Raw genomic sequence first — 21265 nt, 5'->3', positions numbered from 1 at the left:
GTTAAAATGGTTTAGAGTCCATACTAAATTTGGTTTGACCTTTTTTTGGAAATCCATTTTACAGTGTGAGTTCTAAGCTTTGAAATGTATTGTCATTGGAAAAAATATATATTGGGCAAGATCACACTTTCAATAGGATATTGTAATTTTTAAGCTCTTCCCTTGGCACTCAAAAGAAGCAGTTTACATTTAAAAAAATAATTCCCCAAAATCCCTTTGTCACTTTCAAAGGTCAATCCATTGTGTGGAAATTACACGAAAATATATTTAGTCATTTTGAAAAATGTTACGTACAAAAATATGCAGTTGTCACAGCGACAAGTCAAATGTGTGATAAATTAATTGCGCAATTTTGCGTTTATTTCAGGATCAGATGATGCATGAGAGTCAACTAAAGGGTCACTATTTATAGAGCACAGCAGAATGACTGTCATAAAATATGTCCCAATTGAAATGCTTTCTTCTCCTAGCCCATTTAATTAGCTCCCTGCCTTATTTATTTTTATATACACGACATAAATAGTTGCGATATTTAAATCGCGCCCAGTGCTGAGTTATTTGTCATTTGATCTGTTGCTCGTGTCAGCAATTGGAAACGAAAAGCCTTGATCTGAGCTTTGACACGCCAGTGGGATCAGTGGGCATGCTGCATGTATTGATGTCTGTGTCGTCCCGTGGTAAAAAAAAAAACTTATTCCGTTTGTTCTCAGCAGAGCCATGCACACTGAGGTGTGCTTTGGCATAGACCCTGACGTGGTGGGTTAGGTTGGGGGTGGTGTAAGTTATTGCTTAACTGACACACAGAGTTTATGGTGGTCACATTCTCTGACCTACACTGCACTTGGCAGTCGTCGGCCATTTTGTACAAAATTGGAGCAATCTCAACTTTACAGAATGAATCGGAGACAGCTCGGGAGCTGTCCTGCCTTTGAAAAGAAACTGAAAACTTTCCTGTTGGCAAAATTACTCCTCTTCTGGGTCACAGCTTCTCCTGCTGTTGCTAGTGTTTCATGAGAAATATTCTTGTTCTAGGTGTTGCAAAAATATACAATGATTGATGGAAGTTAAGAGAGCTTTTAATCTCATGGCAGCCATATAATTGTTTGAAATGCTTTAAAAGGATGATTAGTGGTATGCATATGGGTAAATATTGTATACACTCAACCCGTAGATGATGATAAAAAAAATAACTCCAGCATTTCCCCTTCTATTATGGAAGTGTCTAATTGCCCATGAAAGAGCGCTATCTAAAAAAAACTATCTTGTAATGGTATCAATTTTCTGCACGGCAAGATCCTAATTTTGCTGTTTGCTTGAGTGAGTAAGCAATGCTGCTTAAAGTGTTTTGTATTCTGTCCAATATAATTGTCTCATAAAAATGTGGAATAGTTTTTTTTTGCATTTACTGCTCGCCGTATCTTTCGTGTTTACTCTGGCCATGCTCACAAGCTCCATCACGGCCCTGGGCCACGTCCAAGCTGTCACTCGAAAGTCATCTCCAGTCACCTCCCCTCACAGTGACCTGACCTATGGTCAGCGAGACCACATTGAGCAAACCAACTCTACCCCACGGCAAATTGCATCTCGGATTTCGATGCCCCGTTCCGTCGTCTGCAGTCAAAGGGGGGCACGAGTATCTCTGCTTGATTGACGCCGTGGCACAGCTGAGCTGTATCCTTGCTGTGCTGGCTTTGGAACACGGGAAGCATTTATATCGGTGCATGGCTGCATGTGCGCTCTCTCTCTGTACTCTCACCCCCTCGGTCTCTCTAGTGCCATGCCACCTAGTGACCCACCCAGAGAGAGTGCACTTTCACCGAAAAGGAATCTAGATAAGGCTCTGGGGAGTAGTAGTCAAACATAAGAAAGGTAAGGTGATAATTTTTTTAATTTTAACTCTGGGACGGTAGGCTGTCGCCCCACGACATGTAAAATTAGTTTTGTTGTCATTAGTTGATGCAGGTTAAATTATTTTCAAGTCTTATTGGGTTCTTACGTGGTTAAATAAAGGTAACTGAACTGTTACGTTCCAGGACCATGGGAGATGATGGCTTGGAGAGGTATTAATCTAGCAATGGCTGATGATGGTGATGATAATGAACTTCACTGAAGAAATGTTGTTTAATCCAATTTTTATAAATCGGGAAGCTGTATTAAGATGTGATAAAATATTATTGGGGAGGGTACTTCCCACCTGATGACGGACGCTTTTGTTGCGCCCGAAACGTCGTGATTTATTTTATTTTATACCTACGTGACTTTACCGAAAGAACCAAAGAGTATGAGGGTACTTTTCTTTGTAACGTCTTGTGGACTGCATCATGGCTTGGTGACCTTGTGACATCATGTCAGCCTCCATCAAATAGTTATTGTACCCCATGGAATGCGTGAGTTCAGGACGTCTACCCCAGGGCGTTCGTTGGAGCACAGCCCCTCGTCTAAAGTCAGCGCACAGAGCCAGCACACCAATGATATATTGCGGTTTTTAGAAGCTATGCATCACAGTTTAAATAAAACATTAATGTTCATTTAGTCAGACCTTTAAACATGTATTCTTGAACATTTTTTTTTACTGTTAAATTAAAAATACATGACATTGTCAGTTACATATTAGCATAATATTAATGTAGCACAGAGGCACTCATTATTTAATTGTTAGTGCCTGACAGCCTATCGACATATAATATTTTGGCATGAAAAATAAATGCAATCCACATTGCAGTGAGTGAAGCTACAATGTCGAGTTGGTTGAGTGATTGAAAGGCAGGTCTGTGGTAACCATTCACAGTGTGGAGTGGAATTGCACAGTCTGCACTTATTAAGCATTTTCTGCAGCTTGCCTTCAAAGCTTAGCAGCGGAGCTCTGGGAGACGGTTCTTGCTTTGGGCTTCTTCTGTTTCTGTGTGAGTAGCAATGCTGTCCGCATTAGGGAGGCCAGAACACCCCTTACAAAGAGGCACCAGCGAACTTGGGTCCAGCATAACACCAGCAGATGGGCTCCTCTGCACCCCCCACTCACACACTCCTCCGCTAAACAGTTTGTGTTGCCCTAGCAAGCTGTGAAACAGATTTCAAATGCTCATTTCCATAGCAGCATCTGAACGGTTTCCTATGCATGCAGTCTGGTCAGGTATCCATGGTTTCAATTAATCTTTGTTTTCGGTACCCAATTTTCAGCCAGGTAGATTTAGCAACACACAAAGGTAGGCATTGATAAATCTATTGGCTTCCAGCCTGCATTATTTTTTCTGCAGTGATGGGATTTCTCATCATTTACAAATTTGAATTATTGTCAGTTAAGGGTCTTCCTGCTCAAACGAGCCACGGGCAGTGAATATCCGTCGGTGGTTAAGAGCCATCCATGGGAATTGTGGGGTCATTATCTCCAGGTAAAATTTTTTATTTTTACAAAGTAGTACTTATCTCATACAGATGATGGGCAGAGTTGAGTTGACCGTGTTCACCCCAACTGTGATTTGAACTTGCAATGTTATCACTGTGAGTTGAGTGCTTTTCTAAAGAGGTCACCCAAGTGAATGTACACGTTTATGGATATTTTCTAATAATTTAACACGTTAACTTATTTTCTAATGCATGCTTTGACTCCTCATACCCATTGCCATGCAATAGTTCTCAAATGGTGACAGAACATACATTCCTTAATATTCAACAGAAACATTCGGTGGTTAGGATAACGTTATTAAAGGGTTTTGAGGGATTAACGTTGTAAATTTAGGACTTTGTATTTCTCCTCTTAAAGGCTCGGCCATTTCCTTAATTTCTGATATATATTTGGCAACTGATTTCACAGTTAACAGCACTATTATTTACCAACTTAAATAGCATCTTCGTTTCCATAAGAAAAGAAAATCAAATAATTGCTGGAGGAGCATGCACCAGGATGTGGCTGTGCGGAACTTGCTAGTGGTACATATTTGGTAAATTCAGGCAGTCCTGTGTGACGTGGGGCATCGAGCGGCGCTGCTCAAACCTGTGTACTTGTAAGGGCAGTGAAATGGGTGAAACAAAGGAGCAACGAGCACTCATCCGAGCGATAAGGAATTGACGCAACTCTTGGCTGAAGGACCCATTCTCAAATGTTTTGTACGTTGCAGACGTTTTCTGTGTTTGAATGAATGTGGTAGCTTGTCTTTCCAGAGCGTGGCTCTGCAGCTGTGTAATGCTGATTAGATTGTGCGGATTTTTTTGTCGTACATCGGCCGTGCTTTGCTGGCGCAATGAACGAATGCCATTATGATTTTTCGTGAATCTCCATTGCGTATTTGGTCATGGGTCAGCTGGAGTGTTTGTGCGACGTGCAAAGAAAGAGTTGTAATTCTCCGCATGAGTGCAGGTTGTTCCATTGCCTGTTTCCAATCACTTTGATAAGGGAGTGTGATATATTAAATTGTTTCCTTTATATAACGTGTCAGAGCCAATTCAGGATACGTTCTGTATGTTTTAAGGGAGACAACATGTAACTGTACAAGGAGTGTAATTATGAATCATTGTTGTCGTCCCCAAAAGTCGTGGTCTATCTGCTGCTGGATGAAAGACTCCATGCCAATGACCATCCCTCACAATCCCGCGATGCAACAATCCACCTCACTCATGAGCGTGTTCTGTCCTCATCGCTCCATTTCCACGGTGGCTGGACTCTTAGGCGTGTATTTTCTTTTACATTTGATTTGGGATAATAAGTCGATGCTCAGTACCCTGTTTTCACAAATCATGTAATAGGTTTCTTCAGCATCCACTTAATAGCAGACGACACACACTTCATTAATATTCTTCAGCATTGCCGGACAAACACATGCATCACAGCTCCTTTTTGTGTTTCGTTTGTTGTCCTTCCCCCGCACCTCCGATGAGCACGGTTGGCTACATGCGCTGCAAAAGAAGTTCAACAAACATACAAAACATTGCCTCAACTTGAGCGAGCTCAGTTTCACTGGTGCTAATCACTTGGGCTACCCAACCGTCACACACACACTCATCGGTTGTTGTCAGTAACCTTTCAGTCTGCAGAGTGCACGAAGTCCATGGAGCGTGTTTCATAAGGCAGATACACTATTTAGCCGTTTATTTTTTCATTTCATATAAATGCACATCTATATTTATCTGTTGTTAAAGGCAATCCTGCATATTGATTCTCCAACAAATTAAAAGGTATTGGCTTGTATGATTTTCCAGGTGTAATTGCACCACAACCTTTTATTTGTTCATACTGATGGATGTATATGTTTCGTGATTTTACATATTTCAGTCTAAAATTTTCCTTCAGTTTTTCTGCTTTGGTCTGTTTCAGGGTTACCACGTTGTGTTTTGTTCACCTGTGATTTGTTATTGAAATTTTACATCGCAAAATTCGCCTCCCAGTACATTTATGCATGGTCTCCACTTGATGAAACTCTTTTGTCTCATTGGACTGTGATCATGAAGGAAACCCATCATTTAAATGATGGAATTTCATTTTGATGTAAAATGTGCACAGTACTGTATTGTCATTCAAAGTGCCAAAGTGAGTTCTTGCTCGAATGAACACGAAGGCGATGCTCATGTCCTGTTCACAAACCTGAGCCTGTGGTGGAAACTCCATATTCCTATGGTGGGGGCAAGTCAGAAAATAGGACAACCACTGTTGACACCCCTGCAGTGGTGCTTATTCTAAAGACCCCAGGGTGTTGATGGGCCAAGTCAATTCCGAACTGGGATTTAAATTCTCAAAACCTTCCAAATGTGAGTTGCTTGCTCTGCCGCTGAGCCACCTTGCCGGAATTGTTGACATTGGAAAATATAACATATGTATGTCCATACCTTGAGTTCAGAAACTCATTATAAAATACCGTGACTCCACCTTTTGAAGGATTTTGTGTTCAAGTAAAATATGTTCATACATTGTTTGTCTTTTGATAACAGGGCACAATCATTTACCATGTTATAATTCTGCTCTAGACCGTCTAGAAATAGTCATAGTGGTGCAGGCCTCTACTATAATCCAGCACTTTGGTGGCAAGACTTGGTGGATCACGTAGATTTGTGAAACTCCAAAACCCACTGAGCTTAATGTTTGCCAGACGATGGCAATGCAGCGTGTGGGTTAGTCAACCCATCTGCGCACTTTATCTCCTTGTATGCGTGAGGTTACTGGAGATCCTTTCCTGCAACATGAGAAACATCCCAATGCAAGACCTTCCCTGTAAAGTAGTTTTGAGGCTCGCTGAGGCTTTCTTAGATAATCAAAATAACAACAAACACGGTTTATTAGTGACATGAAAACTAAATGTGTAATACGTGCATAGGAGAAAATGCAATTTCGGTTTATATTTAGTGCATAAACAGGTACTTTATATCAATTTGAGTAAATTTATACCAATTTGCCGACACGTGAGCCAGGCCGCACGCCCTTCTCTCGGAACGCTGAACAGGCTGGGTTCAGCTTGATCACAGCATCGCTAATGAGCTCCGTCAAGTGACCCTGCTGTCTCTCGACGTTTAACAAATTACAAGGCGCGTAAGCCCCACGTCACTTTGTGAGAGCGTGGTTGCGCTTCTTACATCTGCTTGTGGCATCCCACATTGTACCGACGTAGCCACGTGTCAACGGAAAGACGCCCTTTGATCAGCTGTCACGTTTACAGTATGTGGTGAGCCTTTAGCTCGTAGCTGTGATGGTTGTTCTGCCCTCATGTGAATCCCCTAAAGCGCATAACCTAAACTCTTTGGTTTGTAGAGTGTATTGATCGCATTTCCTTGAATGATCCTCATGAGCTGATTCTATATATTATGTCAGAGGATTTTTGTCTTTTTTTAGGGTGCATATATGCGTGGAAGAAATTGTGTGAAGGTCAGGTTGCTTTAGAGGCTGTGTTGTGTTTTGAAGGCATCCTGCCTTCCTCCACATTTTTATTAATACCACGTCCTCTCTTTTAACTGTGTGTCGCCATGTCACAAATAATGAGAGCCCTCAATATGACAGTGTGAAAATGTCTTAGGGGTAAGACAGGGATGGTGGTAGCCCATATGGCCTGTCTGAATGTGGGATTGTGCGTTGACATTGCTTGTAGCTACTTAACATATAATTTAAATAAAAAAGAGGTTGAATAAATATAAGAAACTAGCATTTTGCCCGTCCAAGTACGGTTGTATTGCAGTAAATCTGAAACTTGCAAGCGAAAAGCAGACCGCGACGTGATATTCATTGCATGAATGCGCGTGCAATTTATAAGTGCACGGTGACACAGACCTATATAATTTTAAGGTTTTAATCCCTTGTCCATCTAGACGTCCTTTTTACTTTGATGTCTCAACAGCGTTACGGAGATCACGTGACGTGAGGGTTCTGCCTTTGTAGTGAGGGTTGTGAGTTCACGCCGAGGAGGGGGGAGGAGGCGCCTCGGCCCCCCATGTGGAGTGACGTCAGCCGCTAATTATTATGAATGGCGGTGTCCATTTGGAGGACGTCGCCTGTTCATGATTATTAATGGGGGGGCTGTTCGATGTGGAGGACATAACCTGCTCATGATTATTGAGGGGGCTGGTCGACGTGGAGTGACGTCACGAGCGATGCACGCAGACATTCTTGGCTCATTATAGTAGGTAATAATAATGGGGGTGGGGGCCATTTGGAGGACGTCACCTGCTCATGAATATTAATGAGGGGGGATGGTCGATGTGGAGTGACGTCATGAGCGTTAAGGACAGACATTCCTGAGTGATTATAGTACGTAAATACAGTCTTATATTGGTCATACTGTTCTCTCACGGCTAGTAAATATAGTATGATGTTTTACTGTACCAAAAAGGAAGATAACACCACTTTGACTGGCATGCCTTCTTCCGGAAATATCCTGGCAGTAAAAAAAATAAAATGTTTACACCACATGTTATTAATTGCGTAAGTTCACTGAAGCGAAAACGACTTAATACTACACTGTATTTGTACAGTATAAGCACATACACCCTTTGTATTAAACTCATTATAACATATTTTTTCAGTTAATTAAAAGTGTGTTCCTTCCCAAGGTTCATAATTAAACCCAGTATGAAGGTGTGGTATCTCCGTCATGCATATGGCGAGTAGTATATTTTTTTGGTCTTAAATTCGAGAACACGATGCACCAGCTGTGCCGGAGTATGGAATGGAGTTCGTGCTGCGGGCTTGAGCTGGGGGAAGTTGACCTGTCGCATTGATTCCAGTCAGATTTGCTCTCAGCCTTGATTACGGCTTGATTGATTACCCATGAGCTCGGAGCGTAGGTCTTTCCTTCGAGGCCATTTTTTCCCCAAAACAGTGTGCTCAGGTCTGCTAAATCGTGTTTCTTGTCTGAGCTGCCCAGAGAGCCACGGCTGGGTCACAAAATCACAAATTTTCTCTGTGTATGTACATTGTTCGGATTGTCTCTTGCACAGCAACGGGGAGACCAAGGTGATCAGGCGGTGAGCACCAACAACCCCTTGTGTGGATGTTATTATTGCCATCCCTTATGGTTGCCGCCAGACCTCTTTTGTCACGATGGCACTGACGATTTTGATTTTTAAAAGTAGCAATGACATTTTGTTATTTGATCCTCAAAATATTGCCTGTGATTAATTTTAGCTTGACCCATGCAGCTGGTTTTAGAGATTTTTGTTGTAAATATTTATTCTGTTTTTGGTGTTTTGTGAATATGTTCCCTTAAAGGCATATTTTTTTCTCACAAAAATATCAAGATCCTAATGCTGCCCACATAATTCTGTGGCATGGTATTCCTCAACTTGAACCTTGACCCTCAGTAAGCATGACACAGTTAGGCAGTGCTTATGCTTGCAATATATGAGTAATAATTATTTAAAATATATTAACAATTTACAGACCTTTGTCAAACCACTTCTGAATGAAGACTTTCCATGTTGTGTCGTTATAAGGGGTTGTTTAACCATACTTCACCACACTGGTTCATGTAAATTTGTAGAGGGTGTTCCCAGGACTGATTCAGATATCACAGTGTAGCTATTTCACGTTTGTAAATTGTACTTATTCATTCAAAATATATTTTACTTAGCTCTTGATTTGCGAGATGTTGAATTAAACACCTCAGTTGTGGTATGATACTTTAATTGTTCTGCTATTCAAAAATGGAGGCAACTATGATTTGAATAATTATAGATAGTTATCCTCATATCACGTGTACATAAATTGTCGTGAAAAATCAAACGATGGACATCTTAGAAGCTAATCGACTCCGTGAGCACACGGAATTTGAAAAAAAAGTTTTTTTTACCATTGACCATATGCTGGAAAATTCGAATTAATTTCAAATATTGTTATGCTCGGCTTTTGTGTATAATGCAAATAAAAACTTTTCAAAGAACATTGCTACATTCATATACATATGTATTTGTGTATTTCAATATGTTCAGAATCAGAATCTTAATTTAGACTGGAGGAATCCGATGAGCTATGAAGGTCTTTGGCACAGATGCCCAGTAGGGCCAGGTCAGCAAGTTGGAATGTTAATTTTTCTATGGTTGGAATGGTTCCTGCCATAAGAATGTATCATTTCCACTGCTGCGTCAGAATCACCAGTAACTTCTCTGAGCATCACTTTGACTTCGCGGATTATACATGCATACAGCAAACATAAGGGGAAATTAAATTCACCCTGCTCAAAATATGACATAGTCTGTTTGCTCTTGCAGACTGTCTGACATCAACATCAATTACATATTGAAATAAACCCAGAGATTTTAAGGCATGGTTGCATTGAGCCAAATTAGACAAGGCAGAGAATGGAAGCAAGATTGAGGGCAAGACTCCTGGTTATTGAAAAGGTAGGCTAGCAAACAGAAATGGAGGATTGTAAAATTATATTTTTTTCACATGCACATACAGGGGCGTTTATGTATGGCCATCCTTTTTGTACACTTTACTTTTTATTATTTTTTTTGTTCAGCTTCCCCCAACCCTATTCGCTCATCTTTCTCCATCACCACACCCCCCCCCCCGGTCTTGTCACATTGCTGATTGTGCTTTTGACATGAGTTCACAATAGGACAGTGCGAGCTTACATGGAAGTGTGGTAAATAGTGGAGTGGTGTTTCAATCGTAGGGTGTCTCAATGCGTAAAACACACCCTTGCATAACCACCGAGGGTGGTTCTTTTGGGAAGGCTGCTGTGCTCCAGAATTGCCGTGACCACTGGAGCGGCGATAATGTTGTGGTTGCTCTCAATATGATGCAGTGCACTTCCCTATGTTGGGGGCCAGTCACGCCATAGATTTTCCACATTATTGTAACTCCACTTATTGACCCGAGAGAGATGATGGGTCAATTTGACTACCAGTCTGGATTTGAGATCATAACCTTTCAATTGTGAAATGGGTACTCTGCCACAGCAACACCAAACCAGAGGTATATCGGATATGTTTAAACATTTTTTTGTAAAATAATCATATCCAAAGCAATATAGCAACTAAATAATGATTCGGCTATTACATTAATCTAAATTATGCGTGGAAGATGTTATCTTTTTTTTCCGATGTACATTGTTTAGGGCTGAAGTGTTGGTGCAGTGGTTGGTGCATTACAAATGAGATCATTTCAAGCCAGGGCTAATATAAGTGGAGAGTGATATCCGAACTGATGCTGGGGTCCTCTTTACCAAATCACAACTGGCCAGCACAGTGAGGTGTGGTCAAACAACCTCCATGACGACATCGTGTGCCTTTATCTTGCAGTGGATTGTCAAATGGCCGTATATTTACATGTGTATGTTAACATGTATATATGTATGTATGCATTTACGCATGTATACATAAATACAGTACAATACGATATTAAATAATGGAAGAGTCTCCAAACTAGACATGGGTGCACACTTGGAATGTGTACATTTAATGATATATTATGTTTTATTGTTAATTGGAAATTACATCTCACATCACAATACTAACGGTTAACATTTTTGCCACAGCACTTTTATAAAATCCATTAAGTCCCTGTCAGATGAAATCCTTAGTAAACATTCCAAAGCCTCTTCATTCTTCCGTGCAACACTGGGGTTCACTGGAGGCATTGAGATGATGACGTAACGACCGCAGCACATGGAAATATATAACTATTCTTAATTTAGAACATTGGACTTCACAGCTCATAACTGATGGCACAGTAATGGTAATTTTCCACACGGGAGCAACTCAAAGCTGCTTTCGCATTGGGTGCTTCATTTTCCATACTCTCCAGAGTGGTCACATTCAATGAACACCTGCGAAGTGGGAGTCTGCTACTCACAGGAATTAATTTTAACGCCACGTGAAATAGTTGTTTGTTGTTTCATCTCAGAACCATGGGAGATGAATAATACTTGAGGAGGCCTTCTTCCAGCAGTGGTTTGTGCATGGCTGAAGAGGTTGTCGTTGAATAACGTCAGGAGATAAAGTGACCCTCTCCTGCAGTGTGGAAGAGTGCTCATTTCCAATGGCAAAAGGCATCATACCCCCATGGCACAACCCATGGAGGGATGATGAGCTGATTTGATTATCAACTGCAATTTGTGAATTGCCAGAAGCAGTGTAAAATATAATTATACATAGTTGTAATGTATTATCCGAAAGACCAAAAGAATATTATCCTCAGTTTTCCTTAAATGTTTTGCCTCCCAATTTTACTCTTTGGTTCTTTCGGTAAAGTCACGTAGGTAGAAAAAATATAATAGATTATGACGTTTCGATCGCAACACAAGCAACCGTCATCAGGTGTGAAACAAACACAGCAGGAGGACTGCTGACGTAGGAGAAAGAGCTGCTGCAACAAGAGTTTATATAGGATTTTGCTAGGCCCAACCCAAGGGTAAGTGGGTGGAGCTAGAGAAGAAATTTGTACGTAGATGTGAGAGATTAGCATGTCAATGTGAGACGGCCCAGCCACCCACCAGAGGCGTGCCAATGAGAAGATTAGCATGTCAATGTCAGAGAGCCGGGCAACATGAACAAGAAACCCTAAGAGCAAGAGGTATACATGATAAGAGGGAGACACAGAGAGAGAAACACACAGAGAGTCGGAAATAACAGCTGACATAGGCAGGTAGGATGGAAACATCACAGTCAGTTAAGACTTTACTTGGTTAATAACGTCCTTCCAGTGATTGCTCAGTTTGTACACATCTTCTCGGTTGAAGTTGCGTCTGTGTTTATATATCTGGATGGCTTCATGAACAAATCTCTGATGATAGCCGGTGGGTTTGCAGAGTACCTTCGTCTTGGAAAAATCAATCTCGTGTGAGCCCACAGTGTTAAAACAATGATCAGCAACGGTAGATGTATTGGTCCTACTTTGTTTCAGATCTGCCTTGTGTTCGCAAACAGGTCCGAGACATGTCATTTCGTTTCCCCAATGTAACTGCTGCCGCAGCCACAACTTAGTTTGTAGGCACCAGGGTTTTGCATGTCAGAAATCACATCCTTTACAGATGGGATCAAATCACGGATTTTGTGTACTGTGTTGAAACGAACCTGGATCTTGTGTTTATTTAAGATTTTGGAAATATTTGGTAACCCCTGCTATGTATGGCAAAGTGATGGTTTTGATTGGATCCTCAGATGGTTGTCTCCCCATGGCTGGGGATACAGCTTTGCAGATTGTACAGTCAGAATATCCATTCATCCTGAGGGCTTGGTGTACGTGCTCCAGCTCACTGGCTAGGTGGTGCTGGTCGGAGATGCAACGGGCACTATGGTGTAGTGTTTTGATGAGGGAATTCTTCTGGGCTGGATGGTGGTGGGAGTCAAGCTTTAGATAGGCATCCGTGTGGGTGGCCTTCCTGTAGACAGTGTTCCAACGAGCCATCAGGTCTCTTCTCGATCACAACATCCAGGAATGGTAGCTTCCCATCATTTTCCACTTCCATGGTGAATTTGATAGATGGGTGTATAGAATTCATGTGGTTGAGAATTTGGTTCAGTGCTGGTAGGCCATGTGGCCAGATGACGAGCGTAGTGGATGTCTGGATGGAATCTGTCTCAAATTTCTCAATGAAAACATTCGCTACCACTGGCGATAAGGGATAACCCATTGGGGTACCTTCATTTTGTTTGTAGAATGTACCATTCCAGGTGAAGTAAGTGTTGGTAAGGCAGTGCATTACCAAAGTTGGTACATCTGGATTGAGTCCCTGTTGGACCAAGTCTTCAATGATTGCAATGGTGTCAGGTACAGGTACCTTGGTGACCAGGGAGACTACATCGAAACTGACAAGCAAATCATCTGGAGACAGTGAGATATCCTTGATAAGAGAAACCAAGTGAGCTGAGTTAAGTACAGCTGAGGTGGCCTTGTCCGTGAAAGGAAGTGGGGTCTCAGACAATCTTAAGTAAAAATAAATCAATATGTTTGCAACAGTTAAATCAATGTTATATTCATCTATAATTATAGCATACATCCAAAGTAAACTTCAGCACTTAGTTTTGGCGAGGGATGAATGGAAAATTAGTCAGTTCGAGTCATGCTTCAATCAGACATTTTTAAAATCCATCAGTACCCCCCCCCTTCACCCCATCCTCCCCTAGAGGTGTTCATTTAATCAGTCTAATTTCTGACATCTCTCAGCCTGTTCCCTACAGATGTTACTAATACCAGCCAAACATGGGCAAGCGGTGAAGGCGGGAAAGTGGAGGTTTATTCATCCAGCCTCACACGCATCTTCATGCTCGGCTTCGCGTCCTCTGCGATGACCGCTGGCAAGCATTGCTTTAATTGATGTGCTCAGCGAGTCGCACGGGCGGCGGGCTAGGCAAGGCAAAGCAGGCAAGTTGGAGGAACTCCCCCCCCTCTGTCCTTCCTCCTCGCCCTCCACCACCACCGTCACCATCAAACTCCCTCCCGCTCACCCAGCCCCTCTCGTGAGTCCCGTGTGCATCGCGAACCTATCGTGGCCACTGCGAGCCGTAACAGGCGTGGCAGCGTCGAGCTGAATTAGGCGAGGCGAGCGAGTGTGAGTGCGAGCGCAAGAGCGAGGCAGCCAGCCAGCCAGTGAGCAAGTGGGAGAGGGAGAGAGGGAGGGAGGAGGGAGGGGGTGCTGGAAAAGAAAGAAGGGAGGAAAACCCACCTCAAACCACACACCATCGCACCTGCAGCTCAAGCTCGGCGGTCCTGCTCCTGCACGCACAGCAAAGCGCGTCGTGCCTCCTCCGTGCCGCGGGAGACCGCCAACGTGTCCTGCCGACTTCATGGGAAAACGCTGGGAGCAACAGCCAATGTACCCCCAGTACACCGCCTACTACTACCCTCCGTACCTCACCGCCAAGGTGATGATGAGCCGGCCACTGTCTCAGCCTGTGAGTTTGTGGTTTGACGTGTGTGTTGGGGCGGAGGCGGCGCCGCGCGTGACATCAAAATGCGAAATGCTCAGTATGTGACAATGTTTGTTTCTCTCGTTGCGTTGCTCTCTGCCGTGATCACCGTACGCAGGCATTGTCACGAGTGATGAAAATATTGTTGCTCGTAAAATTCATCTGCTCCAGTAAATTTGCTGATTTGCTTAACGAGTCATTTTGTATGTTTGTTCAGAGCGTGCTGTTCGTCGAGTTGGCAGGCCAGTAACGATGCAATCTTCATGTCTGGCAAGTGCGTGTCGCAGTCTCTGCGGTACGTAAGCCAGCTCATGTTGATAAGTTCCATCCCCGAGTTTTGTCTCATCGGTGTACAGCGGCGCCAGGCACAGAGCTCGATCTGGGTTCTGCGGCATCTCATGGAAAGAAATCTTGAGATGTGACGACACTTCATAGCAAAGTGGCCGCTGCATTCATGGAAAGCGGGTGACTGCTTGGGGCAATGGGGGCACAGGATGCAGCGGAAACGTTCACATTTTTTCGGGTCTGTGCCCTTTTTCAGTTCCATGCCCACAATGTCCCCCGTCTGGGTGACCTATTTACATAAGCAAGCGAACAGCAGAATTCTGAATTGTCCTTGCACTAGGACACGCGGTGTGAGCATTATTTTGCACCGTATATATTTTCAGATGGATATTATGCAATGTCTCTCTCTCTGCAGCAATGTCCATTGCCCTAACAGTAGACGTGAATAATAAGTAATATTTAAAAACATTTTTTTAAACACGCTTTAATGAAATGTACTCGTAATGGCAGAACTCCACGACTCCAAGAAGTGGCCCCGAGGCTTGCCATAACGTAAGGGGCAGTGGTGATTTACAGCCAACGTCAGTTGAGCGTGGACAATTAGACCCAAGCCGAAACATAACGTGTTAAAAATCATGTTTAAAAACATATTATTATTTATTATTATTATTATGATAGAATATAGCATTGTCACCAGCATGACATACGTATACCAAGTTTGCAGTCGATACCACATTGGGAAGTGGGTTAAAATTGAGTTACAAGATTTGAGGATACGACAATAACAACAGAGTGAGTTAATAAAAAGCGTGTAATCTGCTTCACATGGAAACCTTGCCCCGCTGTCAAAAGTATGGCATTCTTAGTGCAGCACTTGTCAACCACAGGCTGGTTAGATTATCATTTACATTGCGACATAATAGTATTAAAATTTACAATTAATGCAGTCTTTAGAAGTGTAAATCATAATTTTATTATTTTCAATTGGAGTCCGCAACAAAAATATTTTTGGGGGGCCTTACAATACTACTTTAACATTTCCAATTTCATTTTAGCAACTGGATTTGCATTTAATGTGGCATGATAGCGAACATTAGGCACGGGGCCACACTTCCTCTCGTCAGGATATACGCATTAGGTCATTGCGGCAGACCACAGGTTATACACCACAAGGACGCCAACTATGTTACACAGATGATGCAGCTTTTCCACTTATTGAGAGAAGTAATTGATTTCAAATCATTGTACAAAATACGCCAGTGACGAGTTATGCATACAATTACACTCTGCCCCAGTGGTGCTTCACCCCGGGTCTAGAATGTGTTGTCTGCGCGGTTCAGTAATGAGTTTCCAAAGCCCCCGTATTTGGCCTCTTCAAGCCGTGCTTGCTAATATAGAGAGCTTTGGCGCGATGTGATATTTATGGTTTTGCCACTGCTGAGCCAGCTTCCGGCTGAGGGAGTTCAATTAGACGAAGCTTTCTGGTGAGGCCCCGCGCTCTTGTTCTCAGGCGTGCATGGCCGTGCCAGTGTGTTTTTTTCCACGGCGTTGCTGCTACCATGTGGCCGTAACGCTCGCGCAATGCTCTGGCACGAACAAGGGGCCCTTAATAGTGCTGTAAAGGCTGAGGGTGGGCTGTAGTTGAAGGTTAAGTGACTTCCTGGTCATGTATTATTTATTCTCTCCTGACTACTTGGCAGGAGGAGGGATATTTCGTGAGCAAGCCTGACTGCGTGTATGTGTTTGCCTGTGCGCGTGTGTGTGTGTTTTCGTCTGTGGGTGGATTTGTTTAGTGCTGATAATAACCATGGCCATCGTGTCATGGTCGTTGTCGTCGTTGTTCTTGTCACTATTTGCATTTTGCACGTTTGCACTTTAAATGTTAGTTTTGTAAGAAGGATACAGTAATTGTATGGAATCAGACACTAATTAGACCCATTGTTTTAATGCGTTCATGATAATTGCACAATGTACATTTAGAATATTGTATTATAGTTGGCATTTTAAGTACATTGTTACGTTTGTTTTCTGCAATATACTGTTGCATTTTAGTTTCTTACTTAATCATCAAAATTAAGGAAGAATGTAAAAAAGAAGGTATAAATGGGATTAAGGTAAAAAACAATGTAAATATGTATAACTGTTTTTAAGAGCACTACAATTTAGCTTATACTTCAGAGACGTGAAGGATGAAAATGCGCAATTTGTTCACAACTGTATGGTACATTTCATGCTGTCATCATGGTTATTGTCATGTTAAATAGTTAACTGGTACATTGTGCGAACACCAAGGGTGGCACAGTTCTGCAAATCACTACTCTGTAATTGGCCCAATATCCTTCTTGTTTAATAAATTTGAACACAAGAATCACTGTCAGCTGGCGCAAGCAATTAGGAAGTGGCGATGGGAATATTTTATAGGAGCAGTTTACTTAGTGGCTTATGACAGTGAGTTGACGATATATCATATTTTAAGAAGTCATGTTAAAAGCACCATCTTACAAGTGCCAGTCAAATATGTGCCAGTGATGTTTTAAATGTCAAATAAATATAGAAAAATGCTTGGACAATTGTGTGCTGGTTTACGTATAATCCAGGGATTCATACCATACCTACCCTGCATATTCTTTGCATCTTTGTGGTTGATAAACATCTAAAAATATGAAAAATGTGTCGTCACCATATTTAATAATAAATGAGTGTTTTGATACAGCTACTGTAATATCGTAAAATAAGTATAGTCCAAAAAACGAACATGGAAAGAGCAGAAATTATTATTGTGACGATGATCGTGAAGATTATCGCAAGCCTGTGTGACAATTTACGAAAAATGCATGCGAGTGCTATTGACCCATCCATTAAAGTAAATGGCATAATGATCGTTAGGGACAGGCGGGATGGCAGAGTGCAGGGCACTGAGGGCAGGGTGGGCGGGCGGGGTCGAGACGATGGCTGAGCAGAGCACGGGGGAGTCATCTCACTTACAGGCGGGAACCGGTACACGTCCTCTGAGACCACGTCGCCCACACGCACAATCGCGGCCTATTGATCCGGAAAATAGCTGCAGCTGTTTTCCCACAAGGAAACAGCTTTAAAAAATGCCATCTCCACAATGTACATAATTTATTACGGTTTGCATATGAAAATGTTATCAGAGCTTGCGCCCACGTTCTGTGCGTGTCGGACGATGGAAGTCCGTATTTCTGCACGATCCAAGGCCGCCTGTGTAGCGTTTAATAAATCGTATTGAAAAGCTACTGTCGTGAATAATGAAGGATTATATTTTAAGCTTTTTATTTAAGTGTGATATTCCGTTAAATTATGCGTTCATTATCCCATCAAAAATTGTGAAAATTTGATACCACGTGCAGCAAAGAAATTTTCATATTGGGTTTCCACTGCCATTATTGATGTGGTGATATTGTTTTAGCAGAGCAGCCTCTATGTGACAGCTTTCTGACCCCACGAAATACAAAGTCGTCATCCCCCCTACTAGCACGTCGCCCACACGCACAATCGTGGCCTATTGAATAAGATGATGTCCATGCAAGGCTGGCTAATTGGCAAACATTTTTTGAACGTCAAAGCGGGTCCTGCTTACGATCTCTGCCAGGGTCTGCGTGCGGGCGCCTCTGGTGAAGCAGCGGATAATCAATAGCGCCAGATTTCCTGATATGCACAGGAGGACAAAGGCACAACATCCACAAGGACAAAAAGCTGCCCCAGTTGTAGTCGTAGCACATCTGCCTGCTGCTGGAGTCAGCCAGTTATCAATACCTAACCTTTGCCACTTTTAGAGTGTTTTAAGGAAATAATTTGCGAATAACACCACAGTAAATGTGTGCAAGATTTGTGTGTAAAAATGCGAGGTATATGCTGCGTGAAATGCAACATTGGGTGCCTGTGCTGCGGCTCATCACGGTTGGCCAGAAGAATGTTGTGGCCTACACTTATTTTCAATGTGACAGCGCAGGTGGGAATTGGAGACTACACTTGCATTGCCTTATTGAGGCCCTACACACGCAGGGGACACCCACACGGCACTCTGTCAGTTGATGCCGATTCCTATACATGTTTGTGTGTCCGCTACCGCAATGTGATACATGTCTTGCTGCGTGCAAATCCGAACATGATATTGCACGTAAAATGTCTGATAACGTTTGTGGCATTGTTTAACGTAAAAAAGCATGTGGAAATGCATAACTCATTTATGTTAGTAACTCATTGGCTAAAACCAGGATTTTATTGTGGTAATGGAAATCAGCTTTTTTTTATCTCTATCAAAATGACAATTTACCACTGGAGGAATCATGCATTATGATTGGTCTCTTTCACACATTTTGTCATCTGGTACTGGCAAACACAAAAACACGTGTCAGTGTGTCCGTTGTTCCCATCATGAATTAATGCAATGGAAGTGAAGTGTCCAGAATTGTGTTGTCATTAATGCCATCCGATTTTGTAAAACGTGAAAAGGGGGCCCATAGCCACCTCCATTCCAATTACGCTGAATAAATAGCAAGAATTTCAGAAATTGACAGCTTGCTAGGTTTGTGCAGTACTGCTGTGACAGCTAGGCACTTACCAGCGTTTTTTTACGGTTAGTTTTTGTGGATGTGTCTTGTGTCATACAAGAAATGAAACTGTCACGATGATGGATGTGAGATGACCCCTTGTCATGCCGGACGCTCGGATGGAGTGGCTGTGTGAGAGGTTGTATCTGCACCACCAGTGCATGAAAGTGGCACGAGCAATGTACGCTGCGCGTTTGCGTGTCACCTTACAAACGTGTCGCTCTCAGTAGCCATTCCTTTAAGTTCGTCTGCTACAAAGGATGTGCGCAGGCCAGTGGCACTGTGATATAAAGTATTCAACTCGCATTGGGAAAGGTGTGAGTTAAAATTACGGCAGGTGATCAACTCAGCCCGCTATCCCTCCTCGGGTCAATAAATAGATTCCTACTCTGGAGGAAGCCAACAATTCTAGTCAGTGGAACAGACTGCACCCTCCCATAGGAATGTGGAATGATCACTGCTGACTAAGGACCACCAGTGTAGTTAATTGTTGAATTATGCTCACGTGGGTATTGGGGATATGTTTACTTTGACTTAGCTACATGTGTTATTGTCTACATAATTACACAAATCGTCTTGAGAACCTGGCATGACAAAACAGCCTCCTGAACCTAATGTGGTGCGGTTACCACTGCGCTACCATGCTACCAAATTAATGCCATATGGGCTTCAAATACAGTATGAGATATATAAAAAGAAAATACGTAAAAACTATGGTCATAATTGTTTTGTGATGTGTTAGCACAATAATAGAAAATAAACAAGGAACTACCATTTGCTTATTTTTAGTCCCCATCTTTGTGTACTTTTCAAATATTTATTTTTGATGAATAATATATTATTATTGAAAGAACATATGGTATTAGTTTGCTTGGCGCAGTGGTTCCACAAATATTACCTGAGTTCAATTCCCAGCCAGGGCTCACATCAGTGGCAAGTGATATCCGAACTGGTCCTGGGCACCACTCTTTACTGACCCGCATTGACATTGTTGTGAAGTATGATTAGACAACCACTATGACTGATACGCAGTGTGTAGGCCTTCATTCAGAATTGGATGAACAAAATACAAATTTATTACAGTGTTAGTTAATTGCGGAATGCATATATTCCACGTAGAACATGTCTTCTGAGGTGAAGCAAGGTTCAATCCTTTAAAGAAATTCTCCTCAGAGTTAATTACATAACCTTTAAAAGCGTGGAGAGGTGGTTAAAAAATAGTCATTAAATTTTTCAGGATTACGAGCTGAAGGGTCTTTGAATTATGGTAAAGAATTAAGCGTTTAAAGTGGCAGCGGCGAGAGAGAGATTGCGCTGGAGTCAAAAACATGGCGTGAATTGATCGGTACCTGATGCCCGGGGTGTGGGAACCAGGTGCTTACGGATTGTACGTGGAAGGTGAATTTTGCAGCAGGTGATAAATTTTTGTTTAAAATAAGGGCTCATGACTTGAGCTGCGAATCGATCGCAGCCGTGCAGCCGCCCCGTACTCCATTAACACCCGGCACTGCTCGGGCCCCAAAGCGCTGGGTCCGCCCTGAAAGCCTTGCGGGGCCCTGACCAGCGCCTTGCGGCTTAGGGTTACGTGCCGTTAGCACGCGCCATCCATCTCTATGATGATATTGCATTCTCACGCATACATTATGCAGGGGGGAGGAAAACCTGAGCTAAAATGGATCCAAATGCTTCCAGCAGTATTAGGTCCACTCTAAATATCGGGGTCTCACTCGGTCCCCTCGGAAGCATCAGCGAATGTCTGCCATGCGCGTGATTTTACAGCATGTTGACGGCTCACATTTGCTGGGAATTGCTAGCCTACCGTGCCAGTTTTGAAAAGCAATTAATGCCACAAATGCACCGTGTTTAACGCACTAATGCGTGGAAGTGCTGTGTTTAATGTAATATCGCACCTATGCAAATGCTTAAGGCGAGTGCCCCATCTCGTAATGAAATCACTAAGTAGTTTTTTCTCCCATTTTTACTGCAGAATTTATTACAGTTCTTTTGTTTAATGAAACTTGTATCATTTATATATGAATAGTAGCTGAAAGAAATAGCTTTCGTGGAAGGGCGCAATT

At 42.5% G+C, this 21265-nt stretch overlaps 1 protein-coding gene across 8 annotated transcripts in view; it reads left to right on the top strand.

Moving 5' to 3' along the window:
• The window catches only part of LOC144742273 (RNA-binding motif, single-stranded-interacting protein 1-like), a 244966-nt gene that overhangs the window by 56942 nt on the left and 166759 nt on the right, over positions 1 to 21265 (top strand). Inside the window, exon 1 of one of the 8 annotated variants that reach the window (XM_078592512.1) lies at positions 13976 to 14283. The exons of the other annotated variants lie outside the window; for them this stretch is intronic. Within the exon in view, the coding sequence (XP_078448638.1) occupies positions 14206 to 14283 (78 nt within the window). The 5' untranslated portion in view covers positions 13976 to 14205. Of the gene's footprint in view, positions 1 to 13975; positions 14284 to 21265 lie in introns of those variants that run through there. 8 annotated transcript variants of the gene reach the window in all.

This window comes from Lampetra planeri, chromosome 1 (genome assembly GCF_965212315.1).
Source record: "Lampetra planeri chromosome 1, kcLamPlan1.2.h2, whole genome shotgun sequence".
Lineage (NCBI taxonomy): Eukaryota > Metazoa > Chordata > Hyperoartia > Petromyzontiformes > Petromyzontidae > Lampetra > Lampetra planeri.
Note: the sequence above shows the minus strand (reverse complement) of the source record. Positions and strands in the feature narration are given on the sequence as shown.